This window comes from Astatotilapia calliptera, chromosome 15 (genome assembly GCF_964374335.1).
Source record: "Astatotilapia calliptera chromosome 15, fAstCal68.1, whole genome shotgun sequence".
NCBI classification, from domain to species: Eukaryota; Metazoa; Chordata; class Actinopteri; order Cichliformes; family Cichlidae; genus Astatotilapia; species Astatotilapia calliptera.
This window is the reverse complement of record NC_137436.1, coordinates 33,380,214-33,404,169: the sequence shown is the minus strand read 5'-3', so window position 1 is coordinate 33,404,169 and position 23,956 is coordinate 33,380,214. Positions and strand designations below refer to the sequence as shown.

Sequence of the window (23,956 nt, the reverse complement as noted above, 5' to 3'; positions counted from 1 at the left end):
TTCCTGTTGCTGGGAAGCCTTTTGTGTCATTGATGTATTTTTATATTCAAATGCCTAAATGATCAACAATATTATGTGACTGTGCCGTTACAGAATTTAAGAGAGAATTTAGACACAATCATTCATACTCAGAGGTATTCTTGTAGGCCTCCATCTCAAACACACTTTATTTTGTAAGGTGTCACCGGAAGTTCTTTTCCTTTCCCCTGCTGTGGGCTCATACGGCTGCTGTGTTTCAATAACGTCACAGCGGTGCATGTTGACTGTGTGGTCCAGGTTGTAGCGATAGAGCCTTGGGCACACACAGCTAAGGCTTTCCTTCCGAGGAAGGTGAAGCTGCGCACGCTCAGTCGTGCGTGTGTGCGTGTGCAGTCTCAGATTCTGAAGCGCTATTCTGACTCCAAGGCGTCTACGTTGATGACGTAAGAGTGGTTATTTGTTCGGAACCAGCGTAGGAATGGGCATCGTGTAGAGTCATGAGCGTGCCGCTCGGGAGGAACGGGTTAGTCGGGCTGGCTGTCGGGGCCACGGCCGGTTTGGGCTTGATTGCCTTTTTAGTTTACAGGCAGATCAGCAGGAGGAGGTCCCAGAGCCTTGTGCTGGAGACACGGCCAGCGGCCCGGCTATTCATCGGGGAGGATCGAGGAGCGCTGCTGGGGGACACACTGGATGCCCAGGGTAGGCTGGCACTGACCTCAACTGCCCAGGATAACCATGAGCTACATGGTTGCCATGGATTCAATTTAACATGGCAACGTCACTGAATATTTAGTATCACGTCTTTCTTATCGCGGTGATGGCCAGGCTAGTGTTTGTTCCAGAAAGGGACGTCTCCATTTTTCAGGATGCTCTATGTGTAGGACCTTTAAGGAGACTGCAGTCAACAGGTTTTCTGATATATATATATATGTATATATATATATATATATATATATATATATATATATATATATATATATATATATATTTATTTGTGATGGGAATGTTCTTTCTGGCTCAGAATGGCCTGATGTCATTCATGAGAGTGGATATGTTGGATACACTGTAAGAACTCATTTACAATAGTTTAAAGAAAGGCAACCGTTTCCGGCCAAACACTTTTGGATATGACTTTTGGACTTGAGACTGGCTTTTATTTCCATGTATTCAAGTGTAAAACAAATCATAGCACGTCTCCTTTTCAGACTGGCATTTTAAAAATAAGATTTACATTATTGTTATAAACTTATTAATAGGTTAACTGTACCTGTATATTAAGTTGTAATGCCTTTTGTGCTGACTAAAATCTCCCAGTGGAGGTATTCCAGTTAGCCCAGGCCACAAGTATCATTGTCACTGCAACCTGGAGGCAGGTTGGAGATATGGGTACAGTACTTATTAAATTGAAACAAGTAACTCCTGTCTCCGTCTTCAGAGATGGAGGCCCAGCAGCAGGCTCTGGCAGCAGTGGAGGCTGTGGTTCAGGGACTTTCCCCAGAACAGCAACTGGAGCTGAGAAACCAGCTGGACCAAGTGCTAAACTGCGTGGCGTCTCTACGTTCAGAGGTAGCTGAGCTCAGGGGAGGTCTACAGGACATTGCCTGGCAGATCATTCAGGATGTCAAGTGAGTTGAACTATGGTGAGCTACATAGAATCTGTCCTGCAGTACTGTGCAGAGGTCTTGTGTCGCCCCTCAGTTCTTTACTGGGCCATAGTGAGTATTTGGTGTGAGCACCTTTATTCTTCAGCTGAGGCAGCTTTCTGTCATCTCTTTAAGTAGTCTTCAGGAACAGCACTCCTAGCTTCCTGAAGGACAAAGCTCTTCTTTGTGTGGATGATTCCACGTTGCTTCAATAATATTGAGGTAGGGCTCTGGGGAGGCCCATCCATGACTGATAGTTCTCCACTGCATGTTTTTGTATCCAAGTCTGCTTTTACTGCATTATCAGTGTGTTTCCAAGCAGACACTTTCAGATGACACTGGATCAAGAATCCAAATCCTCCATCTACTAACTGTTTAGTGTCTTTCACGCTGTGTTATCTTTGATATTTTTCATCGATTTGAGTAAAGTAATGGAACAAATAATGTGTTTTTGTTTTTTGCATCAAACTTGGTTCTTTGCTAAGTCATCTGTACATGTGAGACAACACTGGTTCATCCCTCAAGTTAGGTTTCTTTTTATGCTTTAATGATTCATATTTCAGAGTACAGAAGCTTAACAAACAAATAAACAGGATCTGCAAAGCTGGAGAACAAGACTGCTTTAAAAAAGACAAAGTCTGGAAGTCAAATGTATTGAAATGAGGACCCTGGAAATCTTCAGTCTTAGTAAACACTGTTCCAAAGTTTGTGTCTTGATGCATGCACAATCATCCAGGTATGTAAATCCCAAAAGGTGGATTCTGTTCAGCTGTGGGTCACGTTTTCAGTGGGAGAAACGTCTCGTCACTCACTGTTTATAAGGTTGGAAACCTGCACTCAGCTGAGACTGGGAACGCCACGTGCAGGTGAACAGAATCAACCCAAAGTTTGCGTTTTGCTCGTTCCGGTTGGATTTCCCATCTGCACAAATACATATGTGGGTTTCAGTTTCAAAAAAGTAATTTAGGTGCATCACATTGTTAAGTGTGCATATCAGGGGGCTGAGTGCTTATATGAGAACTGTTTGGGCTGTTTGGGTAATGATCCTCCTCCCATTCAGAAAGGGAGTGGAGGACAGCCAGCGTGTACGGCGGCGGCGTCATGCGGTCCACAGAGAGCGTGCCGACTCGTCCAGCTCTACCTACTTCACTGCCAGCCAGGGCATGGCCAGCACCTGTGGAGAGACCAGTGAAGGGGGGTATGTCATTGGCTCAGCACAGTATGCTTTACTCACTTTTGATAAATTCTTACTAGGTAACATAAGTCACATGACAAGAAAACAGAAACCCTTCAGTCTGAAAACACTAAGAAGCTCACTGTGTTTCAGTCCCTGTTTGAAAAGGAAATGATATATGTTCTGCTTGTTTTCACTCTATTTGAACATTATTAAGGTAAAGGCTCATTATTTTTATTTATGTGCGTGTTAATGGATTTTCACCTGGGAGCCATAGCCTGGTTACAGACATGCCTGTAGACATCTGAAGGTGTAAGAAGGATCTTAAATGATGGTTAATGTAGTTAGCAGCTTACCATGAAGACGGCTCTCAGCTTTACACCAGACTCTGTTCAGTGAAAGGACTTGAAAGAGGATAGCTGAATAAGATCTTCTGGACAAACCATGTGATAAAATGTCTCTGAGGGGTACTCTACAAACAAAGGTCAACATAGCCAGGCTTGCTCTGTAAAATATAGCAGGTGTCACAACAGTGGTCATGAGCTGTCTCAATGAAATTGGGCTTTCTGAGGCTCATGTAACTCTTCTTCCACATTAAATGATCCCTCCGAGTGTCACCTACTCCAATCAGAGATGTTGCCTGGTGATGGTGATGCGATAGTGATGAAAAATCTCGAAAGAAATTAAAATGCGTTGTAAATCAGGCAAGAGATGAATGTTGCAGAAAATCATTAATCTGGTGATTTCTGAGTGGTAAAATAAATATTTTAATTCCAGTTTACAGAAGCCTGATAAAGAAGACATGGAAATCACTGACGTTTGGCGTAGATCACAGTGAAATGAATGAGATTCATTGAACATGTGTTCTGTGTTGTTGCAGCTGCAGTTCCAGCAGAGTAAAAGAGGCTGATCAGCAGATTAGAATCGTATATCACAACAGGTTATTTAGACAATGCATGAATAAGTAATACAGGAGGAGCTCATGGAGCCACAATTAGCTCCCGGGGCCACGAGGAGTTCCTGGCTCAATGCTGAGCTCCATTCAGTGGTTGTAGTCAGGGATGACTAAAACCTGCATAGATGCAGAGACTCTTTACTTAAAAGCACTGAAAACATGCTGCAAGCTCAATGAGAATCAGTGAAAACATGGCGCTTCCAGACGATTTTAAATCCACACTCTGAACAGAAACTTGCTCCTCTCCATGTTAGTGTTTAGCCAAAGTTACCATGGTGATTGAACCAGGTAAAACAGCCACTTTCATGACACAGAAAACTTGACAGAGCTCACTAAGCCAATAATCTGGCTTTGTAGTACGCTGCTTTAGTCCGGCAAGGATTCAAGTGTGTGGCTTTTTAAATGGGTTTGTTTGCAGGCTTCATAAGCTTATTGCTGTTAATTTGTAAGACAATTAGAGATGCTAACTCTCACTGGAGTCTCCAGCTCGTATCTTAAACAGTGTTGTGTTCTTTTCCAGAATGGGACTAATTCATCAAACTATTATTATTGTTCAGGTTTTTGATGCAGCGTTTGGTACATGCTAACGAGGCAGCATGGTCCCTTTTCTGTGTTTCCCTATGTGAAGACAGGCTCGCACGGTGCTGTTAAGGGGTTCTCAGGGTCTCCTGTCAGCTGGCTGCCATTCATTGACAGCCAGCTGACAATGACAGGAAACAGGAAGGTCGGCAGCATTGACCTTTCAAAATAAAATATAGACTTTCAATGTTTGGAATAACATATACCTCAACCGGATCACCTCTGATTGGAACAGTGGCAGAAATGTCAGAGACTTATATTTCAGAACGTGCTGTGAAACAAAAACTATCTACAGAAATAGTGAATACATAAAACCTGGATGAAACCCTTGAGAACATATTTATAGTCACCAAATAAATATGAGGTGGTCTTCGCTGTATCCCAGGTACTCCACGGCCTATGCCGAATCAGACTACACTGATCGTGACACGGACAGAGAGGAGGGTGAGCAGGAGCCTGAGCAAGAGTCTGAGGATGAGGACAGGAGCTGTGCCACAGTCCTTACCCTCCGCCAGGATGTCTCCCAAGAGGAAGAGCTTGAAGAGAGGGGGCTGGAAGATGAGGAGGAGGAGGAGGAGCTAATGAGCGAGGTTCCCAGTGGGGAGCTGGCTCTCCTCCTGGCTCAGAGTGACATCCTCCACACAGGAGATGCCAGTTTAAAAGCAGAAGGCTTTCGACTACTAATGGACAACAGAGCAGAAGTGAGTAACAGGATGCTTGTTGGTGGTCACATGACAAGAAGCTAATGATGCGTGTAATGACCATTAACGCTGATTTGATATGAGTGTTGTTTGTGACAATGGGTCATTGCAAAGAGCAGACATAGAAGAATAAATATATCAAATGAACCAATGAAAATTCAAATCAAATAATGGTCTCAAAGGGAAAAGGCACTGCTCATATCTTAAATAAAATTAAAATAAAATATACATGTATGAAAACTATGGAACACTTTGGAATTTTTTAGCAATAAAATGTGTTCCGATCTTCGCCCGAGTCAGAACTACAGACAAACACAGTCTGACTGAGCTCGTACTCAAGTGCTTCACAACAAAAATATCAGAGTATTAAAAAAGAAAGAGTTAACTAAATGTATGTCTCAAAGGTGAGTTTTTAGTTATTTCTTAAAAGAGACCAGTCAGTCAACAGATCTCAAGCTCAGAGGGAGAGAGCTTCAGTTTCTGGAACCAGGGTGACAAAAAGCTCTGTCACCGTCAGCTTTAATCCTCGTATGATGCACAACGAGTAGGCCCCACATTACATGACCTCAGCGACCTGCTGGAAACGTGTGTCTGTAAAAGTTCACCGATGTAAGCTGGTGCTCGTCTATGAGGAGCTCTTTTTTTCCTCTTTTTGGGTCTGCAGTATGGAGACAGCAGGGAGTTTCTATGGCGACTGGCTCGAGCCTACAGGGATATGTATGACTCCACTGAAGACAAACAGGAGAAGAAGACCTATGCACAGCAGGGTAATGGACAAACACATACTGTTACTGCACCTTACAAAAAGCTTCAAATACTATTAGTGAGGAATCTCTGAAGTTTGGCTCTTTGGGCTAAATGTCCTTATTCTTAGATTCTATCTAAGCCTGAACATGACAGTTGCCACAAAGCATTTGCTGAAATGTTTCTAGTTATCAAACGAAAGCAAATAAAATACTGACAACTGTCACTGGATTATTTAATGGAAACCAGAGGATTCTAAGGCGAGTTCTGAAGCCTCTGCGCTGCTGTCCCATTAATCTGTTGTACAGTATTACAGAGCCTCTCATAACGATATCATAGCATCATTTCCACCAAGTACCATTTGAATGTTGCAGCAAAAATTGACTCAGTTCCCTGTTCTTAGCTGACAGGAGGGGGGTCTGGTCTGGTCTTCTGCTGCCCTAACCTGTTGGTTCAAGGTTCCACATGTTGTGTGTTCAGAGATGTCTGGGTGTAGAAAACCTTTATATTAGTGTTTAAGTAATATACTAACCGTCCGGTGGACTGGGTGAATCATTGCTAGGAGTTTACATGTGCTCCTTCAAACTGATGGAAACCATGCTGCCGTATCAGACCACAACAACTACTCTTCCTGACATGCTTTCTTTGATTTTTCATAGACAGGCTGTTGTTAACCTGTGAGCTCATGTTGCAGGTCGAGATGAGGCAGAGCTGGCCCTGAAGAAGAATGGCCTGAATGCAGAGTGTCACAAATGGTAAATCCCTGTGAACACAGAGCTTCTAGCGAGCAGTGGGTTTGAGCTCCCATCAGAGAGCATTTGCTTTTTCTGTTTGTGGCTCCAGGTTTGCCATGCTGGCTGGACTGACCTCACAGCATGAGAGCATGCATAGCAAGCTGAAGAGTAGCTGCATATTGAAGGTAAGAAAGGCAGACCTGCTGCACGGCAGCAGTGTAGGCGTAGAGCAGCTGGACTTATTGTGATCATTATTCCCCCGTCTAGGAGCATCTGGACCGAGCACTGGCTCTCAGAGATGATGACCCCATGTGTTTCTACCTGCTTGGCAGATGGTGTTATCAGGTGACTCTGAAGTTATTGCACGCACCTGCTACCATCCTGATGTCAGAGATTTCTGCGCGCTTCAGTGCTTTGTCTGTGTGTCTGTAGGTAGCCACTCTGGACTGGTTGGAAAAGAAGGCAGCTGCTGCCCACTACCAGAGCACCCCCACCTCCACCCTGCATGATGCCCTTGAGAGCTTCCTCAAGGTATGAATCTCCTGACTTTTGAGTTCAAATCGGTGGTAGACTGGTGACCCAAAATACATTCTCCTCGTGGCTTATAGCAATGATGTGCAGTATGTGCTGTATCTAATAAGGACACACTGGCAGTGTGACGGAGTAGGATGGAGGAGGGATCAGTGTAACAGACTGGGCGTGTCTCAGAAATCAGTTGAATCTCGTAGGCTTATAGAAGGAGCTATAATCAAAGGATGCACAGGTGCAGTACCACTGAGAGAGGATGACTCCGAACAACTCGTCTTTATTATTCACTTGCTTCAGTTCTTTAAGATGAATGTGCGGCCTGGGAAATAAGAAAAGTAGATGTTGTATGTCTCAAATCTTAGTTAGCCTCATTTTGTGTCAATTTCTGAGCAGATGTGTGACTGCACACACACACGATGTTTGATGGATGAAATGCTTTTGTGTTAACTTGCAGGCAGAGGAGCTCAGTCCAGGTATCTCCAAGACTGTGAGACTTTACATCGCCAAGGTACTATCAGATCAGCTGATCTCACACTGTACAGTTACGATTTATGGTTCACACACATTAAAGTGCTAAAGTCCAAACTCACACCCTACAGCAGACTCTTGGGATCATCTGTCAGTGACTTTTATATGTTTGCATTCATGTGAGTTAACATGATGTCCTCATTATTTTGTGAAAAATGGAAGTTCACTTTGAATCTTTAAAGCTAGTGAAGCTGGGACCGGAAGAGACTGAAATGTTTGTAATGCCTAAAAGACGATGATGCGAGTTAATAGGTCCCATATCTACTGACACATCTGTTCATTTACATCCAAAAACACTGAACTGAAAATGACAAAAGGCAGGTAATAATCACGGCACAGTTGTTGCCGTCAGGTCTTTTTCTTTGATGGTCATATCAGGAACTGTGAAACTCACTGTGGCTGGGTCTGGTTTACAGTGTCACAAAGAGCTGGGGAACATCTCCGAAGCCACAAACTGGGCTGAGCTGGCTCTGAAGATGCCTAGAAATACTGAGAATGTAAGAGCACACATCCTGTCCACATTTGAATTCATAGCTGCAGCATTTTCACCACAATGCCTTTTCTATTCAAAGGATCAAGAAACATGTGAACTGGAGGCAGAGCTTCAGGACTTAACTGCCAGAAACAGCTGAGCTGCAGAAAAACTTTCCTTCATTGATGGATGAGTGTGATTTTTGTCTTCTGTCAACTTCTTTGCATCACCATGTATTCAACCTGCTATATTTAACGTTCTTCAGCACCTCCCATCTGAATTCAACGGGCATGCTGTGTTTGGTTTGAAAAACGACTGACTCAAGCTTGATGACTGAAACTACTAATCCCGGGACACGTGCAGAGCTTTAAGGGAAGGAGGAAGCTCTGGAATAAGACCATTTCACTCGGTTCTGTACTATAATGCTTGTTGTGTAAAGATTGGGCCTTCAGGTGTGATCAGGTGAAGCACACTGGCTTCTTTCAAACCTTATGGACTCCCTGGTGCAACATGTAGTTTAAAATGGACCACTTGTTTGAAGTCTTTGTTGTAAGTGCATGGAGCCCTGTGTGCTCATCAGTATGAAGTTGAATATTTTTGAACTGTTTATGTTATCACATGTCCATTTTGCAGTGTCTGCTGTTGGAGTGAGACAAAGACTCAGTACTCAGAGACGTTATTATGCACTGTGTGAAATGCAGATACTGTTTAATAAAGTTCTTTTTCCATTTATGGCAACACATTAGCTAAATCTGAAATGAAGAAAGAAAATCTACTTGAAATACTTTACATGGAATGACTGCTGACCTCTCCTGCATCCAACTCTTTATTCATGACTCATCTTTAGTCAGCTTCATGTTGATGCAGTTATAGAATAAAAATGTCCCATCAGATCAGGAGCAGCCTACGTTTTATAGATATATACAGTTACGCGTCTGTCGCCACAGACTGTCTAGATCGTCTTTCTCAAACAATTAAATAAAACGTGACAGTGTGACGAGACAAACACACGCAGATCCAGCAGGTGCGCCTCACATCCTGCTGCTTCAGTCCTTGGCATCGCCCACTCCGTCAGCGTTGATGGCAAACATGGCTTCAGCCTCAGGCAAGCAGGGCGAGTCATAGATTTTACAGATCCTCGTTTCTCCTCTGCCCTTCCTCAGGTACAGGCTGTGAAGAAGAGAGCACTGTTAGTGTCATCTTCCTGTGGTGACATCATACTTCCATCGTGAATAAAAACACACCGTGTGGTGGAGGCGTGGGCCAGAATGTTGCCGCCAATTGGTTTCTTAGGATCTGCAGAAAACATGGCTGCTCCATCCACTTGTGCTACCACTTGGTTGGTTATCACCACAGCAACGCCAAACTGTTGACAGGTCGGGCAAAAGTTATGTCTTAGATACATGAGTGAGGCAGCTTCAGCTCATCCATTGTAGATTTAAACACCTGTCAACAGTCACACTTTATAAACTTTGTGTACACACACACACACACACACACACACACACACACACACACTTCACTATCATTCTTTTGACAAAAACTAAAAATAGTCAAATAGATTGATAACAGATCCTCACAGGACGGCTGCTGCAAACGTAATTTATAGAGTGATTCTGTATATTTAGCAGAATATAAATTATTTAAAATGAGCTCAACCATTTACATACATTTAACACTAATCTGAACATTTTTACTTCTAAATATTTTTTTACATTTATTTTCATTGATGTATATTTTCCAGTTACATCAATTTATTTTACTGAGGCGTTTTCTTGCTTTTCTTCCTAAAGAGTGATTTATGTCTCTGCCCACTAAAAGTAATCATTTTTGGTAATGCAGCATATATTTAACTATAGAAGCAATGTTTTAAAATTTGTCAGCCATTCACAAGCGCAGAATGGTGAAAAGCTCCATGCAGAGTATAGACAGTATGTTTTTATCTGATCCAACTAAGTTCACTCAGAGATCATGCTGATTAGATTTACTCACCGAATTCCACCTTTATAACTCAGGGAATGTCTGCTTACATCATCTTAAATTCAGCTGATTAAATCCTAAACACTAAATGTACTCACAGTAGAAATTATTCCAAGTGATTTAATTCCCCACACTGCACCACTAAAACTGATCTTATGATTAAGAAAAATGAAGCTAATTTGTGTTTGGTCTTTCTTTGTAACAATTCTTCTTGATGACAAATCGTATACCGTTAGAAAGCTTATTAGTTTCCTTTAAAAGGTGCCACATTAGTAAGGAAAATGCATTTGTGGGTTGAGCAGCAGAGTTGAGCATATTGGATGCGCCCATGATACCCCAGGTGCTGACAGTCAGGTGCCTGATAAGCAGCATGTGTGAACAGAGACCCTGCTACAGCGGATTTGGGATCCATAATATTAGATCTGAATAGGATTTTATTATATATTGGGGGTGGCTGTAGCTCAGCTGGTAGAGCAGGTCACCTACTAATTGAAAGGTTGGTAGTTTGATACTCGTCTGCTCCAGTCTGCATGCCAAATATTCTTGGGCAAGATGTGCCCCAAATACCTACTTTCTACTTTTATTATATCAGTTCAATTAGTACTTTAACCACAGTATAGTTAACACAAGTATCTGTACACTACTGGCACCTGAGGCGATCACTGATTCGTGGAGTGTACAATTCAAACTAAAGAATCTGTCAGGGTGTGAGAGCTGACCTCGTCCGCCAGCCTGAGCAGCATACGCAGGAAACGGCCCAGGTGTCCCTGCCTGGCTGACAGCTCTCCTCTGCCCGAGTAGTCGGTTCTGTACAGAGCTGTGGCACTGTCTACTATCAGCAGAGCATACCTGACAAACACAGGGACAAATAGTGTTAGCCTGCACGTTCACACTCAGATCTTACAGTTTTTTATCGTATGTGTGACATGCCAATGTCAGACCCTAGTCGGGCTTAAAAACCTTTATGATACATAAATGATGAAACAACTCAAACAAATGGTAAATGGCCTGTATTTATATAGCGCCTTACTAGTCCCTAAGGACCCCAAAGCGCTTTACATATCCAGTCATCCACCCATTCACACACACATTCACACACTGGTGATGGCAAGCTACAACAAACAAGATCATGCTTTTCACAGACTACATGAAAAAAAACTCTTTAGTCAGTTTCCTTGATTAAAAAGACAAACCAGCTAAGATGGGCTGTATGATGATACCCTATTAAAACGTCTATCATTTATTTCGTGGTGTTGCAAAACACAGCGTTTACTGCAAGATGACAGTTTGCAATAGTCACCACCAGCAAAAACAAATGGGGACTGTTCCTAAATGGGGTTGTACCTGTGGCGCATCATAGAATAAAGACTCATTGAGAAAATTGCAGCCATTACAATTTTATACATTGGTCGAAACACTCGACAAGTCGGGTCCCCACATTTATATCACAAGTGTCTGTCCAGCACTCACTGCGACAACAGATATCTAGACAAGCTGAACGGTGCACTTCATCAGAGACGGCACACTCTGACGTTTGCACACAGGCTGGTTTTCTGACGACCGTACAGGAGCAGTGATGATAGGAGAGGCAGCCAGTGTGTATCACTATGGCCAATATTCATTTCATTTTTGATTATTTCAATTAAACGTAAAAAAGAAAACAGTATTATTGTTTATTAGTATAAAGTATGAACTGAATTTACAAAGAAAGGCACTATATTATGATACAGATCGTTATTATCGGGATAAGAAATTACTTCGTTACTTCTACAATCATTGGAAAATATTAAATCTGTCTGTGTGATTTTGTGATTCAAGACATTTTATAATCTGATTAAAATCAAACGTGAACTTTCTCAGCATTTTTCTCGTTTTTTAATCTGACTAATGTTTAAGAAATGACTGAGAAGCAATTTCATTTCTCGAGTCAGTCCAAACTCACCATCACAGCTAGGGTTAACTAAAACTCAAAATTGAATTCAGAAATTCACTCGAGCTGATGGACAAACATGAAGACATTCCACGTTGAAACATTATACAATATAGGCTCTGTGCATCTTACATAAATCATGACATTTACATCCAGTTTTCAGTCCTACCGTGGAGCCAAGTTTCCACATGTCCTCTCACTGCACTTCCTAGTTTCTGGTTAAGTGAAATTAGGCAAAAAAATAAAAATAACTATCCTTCAATGATTCACCTGAACACTTCTACACGGTCTGTAAGTTTGTGACTAACCTGGACTCTGCCATCATTGCAGAAGCTTGATAGAGCAGCTGAGTCTGGTGGTCTGTGTTGAAGGCTCGGGCATAGGCCACGTTATCCAAAACGTCACTGCCGACCAGCCCATACCTGACAGCACAGACAGACAACACATACAGCTCCAATAAGAGTAATAAAATCAACAACGTGGAAATAAATGACAGGTTTATAGATTTTTATTCTGCGTCAGTTACTTCTTCTTTGACCTCTGAACTGAATGCTGAAAACAAAGGAGCACCATCTCACCTCTCGGCAACAGCGAGCAGTCTCTCTGGTCTGAAGGTTCCTTCTGTGTCGATGTACATGGCTTTGCCTTCTCCGCCTCCCTGATCGATGGGTAGCTGTGGACGGTCACCATGGTTACATCTCTCTAGATCAACAACTTATTTGTAAAGCAATCCTAAAAGTTTCTGAGCGAGCTGCTTGTGATCCTCCATAACACACGCTGATGGATAGAAACTGGCTTTTTAACTTCTTCTGGGACCACTTCGGTTTGTTGAACACACTGTACCTGGCAGGTGACGGCGAGTGTGTGGCACAGCTGGGTTTTCCCCGTCCGAAACTCTCCAAACATCTCTGTGATGGAACCCGTCTCAATCCCACCTGTAGGAGAGCAAAAAGGTTTAAATTTGATGTGCGAGACTGGGCCTCCCTGCTGCTTCCCGAGTTCTGATAAGTAAACAAAAAATGGCTGCATGATTTGTTGTTTTGGTTTGCACCTTTATTTAAATGGTGGTCACGAGGAACATCCCTAGTTTAAATCTAATAAAACCAGCTTAGGGCACATAACCATCACTGGCATTGTGTTTGCTGCATAACTGAACTGCTAATCAGGGAGATCTCCTCAATGAAGCATGAGCTACATTAGACTAACCCTGCAGGAGTTTGTCCAGCTCCTTGGAGCCTGTAGAGATCTGGATAATCTCAGCTCTCCTCTGATGGAACTCAGTAGCTGTGGTGAAGCCCATTGGCACCAGTTTGGCAGCTTCAGTCTGAGGGAAAAGGTAAATGAAAGCAATTCAGTTTTGTTTATACAGGGCCTAATCAAAACAACAGTGGCCTTGAGACACTTTATCTTGGAGAGTAAAGACCCCACAACGTTCAGATGACCCCCTATGAGCAAGCACTTTGTGACAGGGTAAGGCAAAACTCCCTTTTGACAGGAAAAGACTTCCAGCAGAAACACTCTCGGTGATGGGTGGCCATCTGCCGCGACCGGTTGGGGCTGAAGGGAGGAAGACGGGACAAAGACGTTGTGGAAGAGATCTAGAGATGAATAATAACTCCTATCCAAATACAGAGAGGTGTGTATAAATATTTATTAACTCTTTTTCTTTGATTAACAGTACTGAAAGTAGCTGTACATAATGTTACCTTTGTCAGATGGTTATGACCATTTTTGAAGTTATTACTAGTTGACCTTAAAGGAATGCGTGGCTCAATGCTAAATGGTAATCTTCTAAATTAGTGAGATGCCAGTTCCTTTCCAGCTTACAGGCCATCTACTGTAAAAGTGTACATCTGAGAGTTATACCAGGGGCTCAAGATCTTCTTATCCGAAGCTCTTTCTTTAAAAGAAACCCCCCCAATAAAAAAAACAACACACACACACACACACACCCCTATCAGATGTTTCTCACTGCTACATTTTTGTACCACCTTGTTCACAGCTGTTTCATTTGTGAGACCTAACCTTAGTAGTGGTTCAGTGACCCTCTTAATGGGCCACGCCCACTTGGGCTGAGCACTGATGTGCAGGTGTAGACGCAGCTCTTTGAGGAAGCATGTCTTTGGTTTTTCCGGCACTTTTGCCTGCAGCCTCCCAAACAGCTGTGAGCCTTCTGGCTGAAGACCATGAAGAACTCAATTCCTATGATGCATTTCATATTAGAATTCCTCATTTCCTGTTTTAAAACATCCATTAAGGCCGACATGGATATTACTACTGAGTGGAAACCATGTCTTCTTTAACAGCATGCACTGATGTTCAAACCAGCAGCACTTGGAGAAAGTACAGAAGCACACTGATGTGCCTCTACAATGTATCCGTTTTATCTGTCAATCAGATATGACCATATGCAGTCTCCTCCACACAATCCCAGCTTTCACATTCCTCTGAGATACCGAATCAAACGACTGTCGTTCCTTACCAGGATCTTGTCAGCCTTGGCCTCACTGATGCCCTTGATGTTGAGCAGCTCCTTCTTGGGAGCGTAGGCCACTGCTTCAATGGTGTGGAATCCTGCATCCTCCAGCTTTTTGATGTCACTGGCACTGATTCCGCATTGCTGTGTGCAGAGGCATCAAAACAAAGAGCTGAAGCTAAATTCATAGAAAGAGTTTTTCAAGAAGCTGGAGGGTCTTGCACACTCCATGATTAAAAGCCAGTTTAATTTTTGATAGAGCAGTTAAAAAATAAATAACATAGTTGAGCCATTTATGAGATATCATGCAGAGAGGGCTTTTGGCTTTTAAAGGCATTAGTAAGAAATACAGAATTTTAGGAACAAAGTCACTGACAGTTTCATTTAACACAATATACGAGCCTGGTGAGGGACCAAGCAGTGAAGGCATAGAGGACAACAGGAGAAATGTCATTAAATCGGGGCTTAATTTTTTTTTACCTGTGTCACGGGGCGGTAATTTTAGGAAGTCAATGAAATGACACAATCTGGATTTTTTAATGCCACCACTCAATTCTGATTAGAGCCTGACTGATATAGGATTATTAAAACCAATACAAACAATTGGTGATTTAAAAATCTGATGCATCAGGATAACTTTTCCTACACACACACACACACACACGTTACATGTGGTTATTTATGAATCCCTACAAACACAATAAGACCCAACTACTTAGAAATCAATGGGTTTCACTGTCACAAAAAGCTGTGGATTACTCACTTGTGCTCTTTCCATATCAGCGGTGTGTTTGTATTAAACAGTGCAGCTGCAGAGCACCCTCTAGTGGACAATCTATGCATTAACCACGACTCACTGAAGGGGTTTTCTACCTCCTCTTCTTTACTTTTTACATTTTTATTTATCAGTCGTTATAAATGGCAATAGTGATATTTCAGAAATTATCTAATGCTGTCTGACATATCAGCCCATTCTAAATCCAAGCTTCAAATACATTTAATGTTTAAAGTGCTTCTTCGGTCTTACTGACCAGTTGCAGAGCTTACTATCAGTAACACTATAGGCATACAAACTGCAGTCAGATTTTTTTTTTTTTTTTTAAAAAGGGCCAAGTTCAAAGACGGGTGGATCCTTCCATGAATCAATCAATGGTTTCCACCTGGTGCTCCAAGAATCAGCTTATTGCTCATTGTAGAAGAAGAATCAGGTCATTTACAATTACTTCAGTATATGTAATGAAGCCACCTTCCTTTACACTTTGAACATACCATACTCATATTTTTTTAATCCTTGCAGTCTGAGTGTGTCGGTGGATTTGAGATCCTCTGTGATCCACGCCATGATCGTTTTAAATAGTTCTGTACTTAAGGTCATACAAAAAATAAGGTGACCAAATTTCACCTCGTACCTGAATGTGACATAATAATAGAAAAGTATTAAATTGAGTTTAGACGGCAGACTAAGAGCAAGTACACTTGTCCATCTGCATTTAAGTTTAGTGAATGAAGTCATTTTTGATCACACACACTAAATGAAGCCATACTGGCCACAAAAACGACTGAAACCAATGAGCACCATCGCACCCGCCGATCTGTGGATCAGTTAAATTGGTCTTTGCAGTGCATGTATCCCATCTCTTCCCAACTGAATGCAACAGCAGATGGCAGTGATCTGACCAAGAGGAGCAGGATTAGCGAACCCACAGCTCCGAGCTTCTATAGCACACAAAATCAGATGTTACAGAAACCACAGTGCACTAAGGACGGATACGTACCTCCAATCTGGATAGAGGCTGTGGCCCGTAGTTTTCCTCCTCCTCCACCTCCACTCTGGCCTCGCTCCTCATCGCCATGATCCAAGGAGAACCAGATCGGCTCCGCTCGGCTTGCTGATTGTTTGACGGTTAATACTGAAAGCTAAGCCAGAGAGCTAGCATGGAAAAGCTGATTGATACAACTATGTTTTCATGATGATCGTCACACGGCAGGTTTTTTACTTTACCTTTTCATCTACCCTAAAACCAAACTTAAGTCTTTTTCACATTTAAAACATCTAAGAGACTATTCCATCTACACTTACACACTGTTAATACCCAGTAAAAATGTAACGTTTTTTTCTAACACAGTAAATCGACAAATTCGCCCATTATTTATTTGACCGACAGCCCAGGCGCTGTCACCGTGAAGCTAGGACGAGCTGCCCGCGCACTCTGTCACAGTTGCTGTTAGTTTTTACAGTTACTGGGCTAAAAGCGGTCCTTTCTACGCGACTTCGGCCCTTACCTTCTTGCAGTTTTCTTGTTTTCCTCAAACTCCTCGGTGTGAAGCTCCCGCGCGCACATTCAGATTCAATGACGTTGTACGTAAACGGAGCCAATGGGCGCGTGAAAGAAGGGTCGTGAGAGACTGGAACCGGAAGTAGGTGCGTGACCCCGCTATTACCATAGTATGGCAAACCGTCTAGGACAAAATTCGCCACTTTTTAAACGCTTCTGGTTACGAAATTACGTAACCGTTTAATCGCCGTTTAATAAGTCAGAACTTGTCCCCGACTGAACGCAGCATTTTACGCCAAAGAGTAGCGCCTTGAACGCCTGGGAAAAACGCCGCTTTTTCAGCCATTCAGAAGGAGCGTTCAAGGCGCAACTCTCTGGCGTAAAATACGGTGTTCTACGGGGTCAAAACCGCCATAGGTGGCCAGTTCATGTTTTGTTTTCATATTCATGACATGTTTTAATGTTAATAGCAGCCTGTTAACACACAGCTGAACTTTGAACCTCTAAATTTGTTTCTTGTCAAGTTGTTCCCCTGCAGGAAGAGTGTTCCTTTCAGATAAAGTTATATTAATTGATCAAACTGTGTTTAAAGGTCCATTTCAGCCATTAAGATGATCCATAAACACATGGATAAGTGATCATGGAGGGAAAGCTTTGGGAGCGGGGGGCTTTACACTTCAGCCAATGTTCCTAGAACAAAAGTGTGACTGTCAGAGAACCTTTGGGGAACGTTCCCCGTTTGCTAAGAGCAATACTAAAAAGGGCACTTACAGTAGTTGTGGGCTGCACAGGTTTCAGAGGGGTCTGTGGTCACAGCGTACATTTATACCCAGTAGGGCATTAGAATGCTTTTGAATTTGAAAATGACTCTGGAAATATTAGAGTAAACAGTGTAATATGCCAATTGTAAGTGACAGGCCATCAAAAGTGAAGTGAAAAAAAAAAAAAAAAAAAAACGTTTGCTGTGCAAATCTGAAACCTTTGATATACAACTCTGCATTTTAATTGACGCAGATGGATACCCCTCCCTGAGCAGTGGTTCTGCTCCAGGTTTCTTCCTGTTAAAAGGGGGTTTTTCCGAATGGCAAACCACAGATGAAAGACATGTTCTGTTAGGGTCCAGCGCACAAAGACACATTTAGGACCACTCTAAATCTGGTTCTGCAATTGTTTGGGTTTAGTGGAGCAAATCAAACTTGCCATTGCTGACTCATATTCTGATCAATGTTCAGGTTCTTTTGTTTAAAACCACAGCACCTAAAGAAGCTGATAAATCTAAAACATTACTAGAGCTAAGCTAAGATACATCGTTCACAGTGTAGATTTGTTGGAACAAGGTCAGTTGACTGAAATGTAACAGACACCATTTAAGCACCTTATTAAACACATTTATTAAATTTCTTAGAACAGGATGAAAAGGGAAAAATGAAAGTGGGAAATAAAAGTACATAAACATTACAAACAAAGGTAAAAATACTGCTCTTTACAAACACGTTATTGTGTTTTACACATTTCTTCCTGTTTTGGAGACTTTGGCCACCACTCGTTTTTGTCCGTGTCCACAGTAACATCTGTAAATACACAAGACAAACACCACTAAATGAAAAACAAATACTGAAGCATTAATGGGAATTTTAGAAATATTATTATATTTATTCTAAAGATCTGTTTTTGTGCAGAGGCTAGTGACATCATACAGTCCTACCCAGTGATGTCACACTCCTCCACTGATTTACAGATAGCTGTAATGTACAGCAAGCTGTTAGTGAACAACAGCTAACTTGCTGCTCTTAAAAGACTTCAAACATGCGATTAGCAGGTGAAGATACATGGTGCATCTCTGTGTGGATGACTTTTTAGCTTTTGTTTGTCTGCAAGAAAACTGCAGACCAACCCTGAAACCTACTCTAAAACGCTGCAATGTTGTTAACGATGGTTTTCAATCATTTTTTTCCATGCCAAAAAAAGAAAAAAGAAAAAGAGTGTACCCAACTCATGTTCATAAATAAAGCACCTGCCTGAAGTCGAGGTTTGAAATTCTGTTAATGGTTTCCTCATTATGTACTGCTGCCTTCATTAACATAGTACTGCATGTTGCCACGTGACTGTGACATGGCAACATCATGGAGGAAAAGTCGAGCACCGAGCTGACAGCCCAACTCGAGCAGTTTGTTTGGACACGTTTCTGCCTTTAATAAAGACAACAGCAAACAAAAAAAGAAGAAAACTCAAATATAATTTTTCCTTTTTTCTTGGGAAAAGTTGTAGAAGTAGTACACATAAATACGCAACTGGTGTTACACAAAGCCACTGAGTCGCCACAAAACCCACTAAAGTGCAGCTGTAAGAGTTACTATACTGGTCACAGGGAGCTGGGTCTCCTAATGCATGCGTCTCTGACAAGGCTGATTTTTGCTTGTTACAAATACAAAAACTGCATCTCTACTATGGAACACTTTAAAATATAGAGTTCTATAATGTTTTAAAACACTAAAATAACAGGAGTAGCGTTATTCCTCCTGCTATTATTTGGGATTTATTCTCAAATGAAAGGGACCAGACCCCACTGAACAAGGTGGCCATGGCAGAAGAACATGTTACTGTGATTCTGAGAAGACCGGTGAAGTGCCATTAACCCGTGCTTCTGTTAGTATACCCCAAGTGACTGAACCCTACATCCCCACATGTTGTACGTTGTTACCCTGTTCTGGAGCTGCTGTTTCAGGAACACGGGAAACCTCTGACAAAACAAACGGCCAACATCTTTATGATATTCTGAAGCTTTTGAAAGAATGTGACAAATTAGCCTACGCTGCAGTTTACCTGGAATGGTTCCAAGGCTCGAGTTGTCGAAGAACTGCTTGGGACAGTTTCGGGACAGTGTCTCAGAGCTTCCGCCCACATCAAAGAATCTGCTTTTGGGGGATTCGAGGAGAGAGGCCTTTGGCGAATCCAGCAGCTTTCTGGGTGACTCCAAACCCTTCCTGGGAGTGTCCAGGAGCTTCTTGGCAGGTATCAAAAACTTTTTAGGTGAGCTCAGCAGGTTAGAGGAGTCAGAGGTCATGGGAAAGCCCCTCTTGGTGGGAGTGCTAGGTGACTGAAGCTTGTCCTCTTCCACTTTGTTCCTCACCTTTAGTTTGATGGCTCTGTTCTTCCACTTGGTAATCTCAGCCTGCTGACTGGCAACCACACTGATGAGAAAGGAAGTCTGTGATTAGAGCTCGACTTCAATTTTTATGTCACAAAGTGATAACTATGGAATGTGATCTGTGTTTGTGCAGTGAGCGTTCAAACCAAACCACCATCAGGACAGCAACGGGCTTCATCTGAATGACAGTTTGTCTAAATATCTGATCAGATCTTAATCCTAGTGACACAACAACTTGTATTGTTGTCTTGGGAGACAATAGCACTGTCTATCAACTGGAAATAATTTGATGACTATTAATGTTGCTAAACCAGTTTCAGAGGATAACTGTACGGCAAAACCAATTAGAAAGAAACAGAAGAGAAAACTTAAAATAACACAAAAAAACAACAACAAAAATCCCAGAAACGTGAGAGATTGAGACACAGTTTGTAACATTGTTCACGCTTAAGGAAATGCTTAATCAGCAAAAAAAAATGCATATGAACTTGAGTGTCATCCCATTTTTAATCCATAAGGTTTGATATGAGGTCAGGCGAGCCTTTTCAGTTCTTGCCTGCCATTAAAGATGCAAGAAGCAGCTGCAATATTCTCCTAAAGGGTGGACACGATCATACACGTCTTCAGCCCACGCGACGGCCACGTACAACGCACCAAGTTACAAAAATCAAGAGGTGCACGATCGGCCGATGCGCCACAAAGAAGGATGTGATATGTGATATCTTCAAATTAGCTTTTAATGCAGCAGTTATGTTAATATGAACCATCCTTGTTGTATAAATAAATATAATGCAAAAGGTGGCGACGTGCTTTACACCAGCGGTCCCCAACCCCCGGGCCTCGGACCGGTACCAGTCCGTGAGTCTTTGGTACCGGGCTGCGAGAGTTCAGGCTCAGGTGTGAAATGTATAGTTTTCAGGGTTTTTAATCGGTTTTCAGCGTTATTTTGTTATCATTTATTCTGTTTTCCTTGGTCTTTTCACGTGTGTTATGAATAAATTCTCTTTTTTTCGGTACTGGTACTAGTTTTATTTTGTTGTATTTATCCGCGACACATTAAAGGCCGGTCCATGAAAATATTGTCGGGCATAAACCGGTCCGTGGCGCAAAAAAGGTTGGAGACCGCTGCTTTACACTACTGCAAACAATGTTTTTGGATTGTGCTTGTTTATCTAAGGCTTGGATGCAGCTGCTCTCAAGCTCTCTATGCACTGTTCTTTCAAGCTGATCTGAAGGTCACATGAAGTTTGGTCTACCACTTTATGGCAGAGTTGATGTCGTTCCCCATTTTTGTGTTAATACCAGCGACCCGTTGTTTCACAAATGTTTGTAGAAGCTGTCTGCATGCTTGGATGCTTGATTCTATACACCTGTGGCCATGGAAATGACTGAACACCTGAATTCAGTGATTTGGATGGGCGAGTACAGCACAGTGCAGGTATAGATGATATTGATGGAGCAATACAGGGACATATGCATAGACAGTACAGAAGTAAATATGGAAAGTAGCATTTTAGATTCAAGATCTTATACCAGTTCAATGTTTCCCTGTTTGAGGGAGTTGTTCTACAAATGTTACTCCTTTACCACAAAAAAAAGAAAAAAGAAAAGTGTCTTATTGGAACAAATGGAGATTTACACTCAAACAGATTTGATATCATTTCACGGTAAAATAATAAAAACTCTGAACTTCAACATGCATTTAAAATGGGTCAGTCAGCTTTAAGCTAATTAAAGATGATTGAAGGTTAATAATGCTATACTGATGCTATTATATTAAGTTTTAATGCTGCTTCCATATGCAGACAAAATGTCTGCATATGGCACTAAAGCATGACTAATCAAATGGGTGGTTATTTATCAAACAGGCAGCAGTGCATTTGTATTTTTACAGTTCACCATCAAATTTCCAATCATTATAATGTAGGATTCCTCAGAGTGAGTGTTACTGTATGTCAGATTTACAAATGACCTGCTGCGTGTGCTAAAGAAGGCACTGCAACGTATGCAGATGGTAGTACAATCTGCTGATAGTAGAGAAGAGAAATTAAGAAAACACAGCAAGAGGAATTGCTGTTAATCACTCAGTGGGTTTCTGAGTCAAAGAGGGGGCTAAAATGTTTGATGTTGTAGCCGACCAAACACTGTTACAGTCAACTCAAACCAATAACAGTTGCTAAGACGGGCATTTCAGTCATCATGTCCATGATAGCTGGAAGAAGAGCCACAGTAACACAAGCTGTGTGTAGAATGTTAATGATTCCACAGCAGTAAACATCACTCAAAGTGTTTTCTACTTTAAACACACGTAGCGATTGTATCGGTTGCAAAGACAGTGCTGATGCCGTTACCTTTCCAGTTCTGTGATTTTCATGTGAAGCTGGCTGACTTCCTTCTCCAGCTTGGATTTCTCCATCAGAATACTGCTGCTGACCACAGAACTCCTGGGGTTGGTCAGTCTGGCATGAAGGTCTTTACCCTGCAAGACTGATTCCAACATGAATGCATCATTTAAACATGCTCCTCTTTCAATGGTTACACCTGAATTAGTTATTCATCGGTCAGATTTCTTTGTTTGTTAGCAGATATACATGCACAGCGCTGACACTTACACGACTCTTCTCCCTCCTGTTGGGATTTTCTCAAAGTCTCTTTAAGCTTCCTCAGTAACTCTTCTTTTTCCTCCAACAGTGTGTTCATCGCCTGGATCCTGGAAGACAGAATGCCAGTCATTAGAGTCAGCAGTCCTGCAGCAGGCCACAGGTCTTGACACCACTGACCCTGAAAACCACAGTGGAGAAAAACTAACAAACAAAAGTGTAAGAACGAATTCAATAGCTCTTTACTCTCGTTTGTGTTCGTCGGATGCTGAGCTGAGCTTCATCTCCAACTGCAACAGCTTGGTCTGAAGCTTCTCCAGCTCAGCCACACTGGGTGATGATTTTTTCTGAACCAAGGAGGACAAAGATCATCGTACCAGCTACTCATTCGTCAGATAACCAAACTGAAGTGCAGCTGCGCTGTTATATGAAACCAACAAACCTCAGATTCTCGAATTTTGCTCTTCAGAGCTTGTATAGCGTTCTCTTTCTCTTCAACTAGTGCACGGTTGTCCTGCAGCTCAGTCTGCAGGAGTTGTGTTGCCTCTTTGTGGTTGGAAACTTTGGCATCAGCTTTGATGCGTGCCTCCTCCAGCTGCTCAGTTTGAATATGCAGAGCCTGAAAGTGAAACACATTCTTCATTATTATCTGTGGCTCTCAACTTCACCAAAACAAACAGTGCATTGGTCGGGGACTAGTTTGGGTGGTGAATGAATCCACCATTGGATGCTCAGATTTCTAGTAGCAAGCTGGTGTCTGTAAGCGTGTGTGTGTGTGAGAGAGACTGTGTGTTTTCATGGTAATGAAGGAACACATCACCCAGTACTAACTGATGTTTCAACTGCTTTGAACAAGAGAAGGAAAGAAATAAGAAACCGTGTGGCAAACACACTTTCACTTTTTCCTCTGCGTGTTTCAGCTGAGAAGCTAGCTGCTGGGTTTCCTTCAGCAGAGCTGCGACTGTCAGAAGCGCTCCCTCCTCCAGCGCCTGCAGCAAAGTGGAACTTTTGCTTTTCACCTCCCTAAGGTGAGACGCTGCCTCAGCCTCCAGCTGTTTTAGCTCTTCAAACGGACCCTTCTGCTCATCAGTGATACTCTATGGGAGGTAGGTGGAAAAAAAGAGCAATGCGGTAAATATCATTTAAAAGATTTCTTCTAATCCAAACTAACCAATCCCCCCAAGCAGTCTGTGATGTGCATCTAGATTAAGAGCCAATCATTTGATTCATTCTGAGAGCTGGAATTATCCATTCAGAGAAATCTTTGTCAAACACGTCAACTGACCTGCAGAAGACATTTCTTGCTTTGTATCCCCGCCGTTCTGCGGTCAGACTCCAGCTCCAGGATGCTGTCCAGCCCACTGAAGCTAATTGGCTGGTTGGTGATCAGGACCTGCAGCTGCTTATTGAACTTGAATCGTTCTTGAATCACACCCTTCAGCTCATGGAGGTAGGAGGTCATGTGGTCCCAGAGCTTGTCCAAAATGCTGCTCATTTTCTACAAAAATC

General features: G+C 42.2%; 3 protein-coding genes across 9 annotated transcripts in view; 1 reads left to right on the top strand and 2 right to left on the bottom strand.

The window, feature by feature from the left end:
* The first annotated feature begins 197 nt into the window (after positions 1-197).
* On the top strand, positions 198-8,775 carry rmdn3 (regulator of microtubule dynamics 3). Of its 3 annotated transcripts, none has more exons than XM_026142519.2 (12): positions 198-678; positions 1,415-1,604; positions 2,683-2,820; positions 4,716-5,031; positions 5,696-5,798; positions 6,470-6,530; positions 6,619-6,694; positions 6,777-6,854; positions 6,942-7,040; positions 7,492-7,545; positions 7,982-8,062; positions 8,138-8,775. In XM_026142519.2, exons 1-12 carry the CDS (start codon positions 477-479, stop codon positions 8,195-8,197), a joined length of 1,458 nt encoding a protein of 485 aa, XP_025998304.2. In that variant the 5' UTR covers positions 198-476; the 3' UTR covers positions 8,198-8,775. The 3 variants fall into 3 exon arrangements, with proteins under 3 accessions (XP_025998304.2, XP_080146080.1, XP_025998305.2); XM_026142520.2 differs by lacking the exon at positions 198-678 and adding an exon at positions 782-887; XM_080289954.1 differs by lacking the exon at positions 2,683-2,820 and having other exon boundaries at positions 329-678.
* Positions 8,714-16,848, bottom strand: rad51b (RAD51 paralog B). 2 transcript variants are annotated; one of them, XM_026142521.2, is made up of 10 exons: positions 16,707-16,848; positions 16,199-16,340; positions 14,430-14,567; positions 13,154-13,271; positions 12,791-12,882; positions 12,526-12,620; positions 12,256-12,369; positions 10,737-10,866; positions 9,282-9,403; positions 8,714-9,207 (listed from the first exon to the last, which is right to left on the bottom strand). In XM_026142521.2, exons 2-10 carry the CDS (start codon positions 16,274-16,276, stop codon positions 9,084-9,086), a joined length of 1,011 nt encoding a protein of 336 aa, XP_025998306.1. In that variant the 5' UTR covers positions 16,277-16,340; positions 16,707-16,848; the 3' UTR covers positions 8,714-9,083. The 2 variants fall into 2 exon arrangements, with proteins under 2 accessions (XP_025998306.1, XP_080146081.1); XM_080289955.1 differs by lacking the exon at positions 16,707-16,848 and adding an exon at positions 16,426-16,564.
* Positions 16,849-18,065: 1,217 nt separating this feature from the next.
* Positions 18,066-23,956, bottom strand: part of cenpe (centromere protein E) — a 28,397-nt gene continuing 22,506 nt past the window's right edge. For 2 of the 4 annotated variants that reach the window (XM_026194489.2, XM_026194492.2), the window contains 9 exons: positions 23,733-23,945; positions 23,341-23,544; positions 22,890-23,066; positions 22,694-22,794; positions 22,460-22,557; positions 22,199-22,334; positions 19,523-19,890; positions 19,401-19,439; positions 18,066-18,270 (listed from right to left, as the gene is read on the bottom strand). In XM_026194489.2, the coding sequence (XP_026050274.2) occupies positions 18,194-18,270; positions 19,401-19,439; positions 19,523-19,890; positions 22,199-22,334; positions 22,460-22,557; positions 22,694-22,794; positions 22,890-23,066; positions 23,341-23,544; positions 23,733-23,945 (1,413 nt within the window). In that variant the 3' untranslated portion in view covers positions 18,066-18,193. Of the gene's footprint in view, positions 18,271-18,717; positions 18,889-19,400; positions 19,440-19,522; positions 19,891-22,198; positions 22,335-22,459; positions 22,558-22,693; positions 22,795-22,889; positions 23,067-23,340; positions 23,545-23,732; positions 23,946-23,956 lie in introns of all 4 variants that reach the window. The other 2 variants (XR_013901915.1, XM_026194490.2) reach the window with 2 other exon arrangements.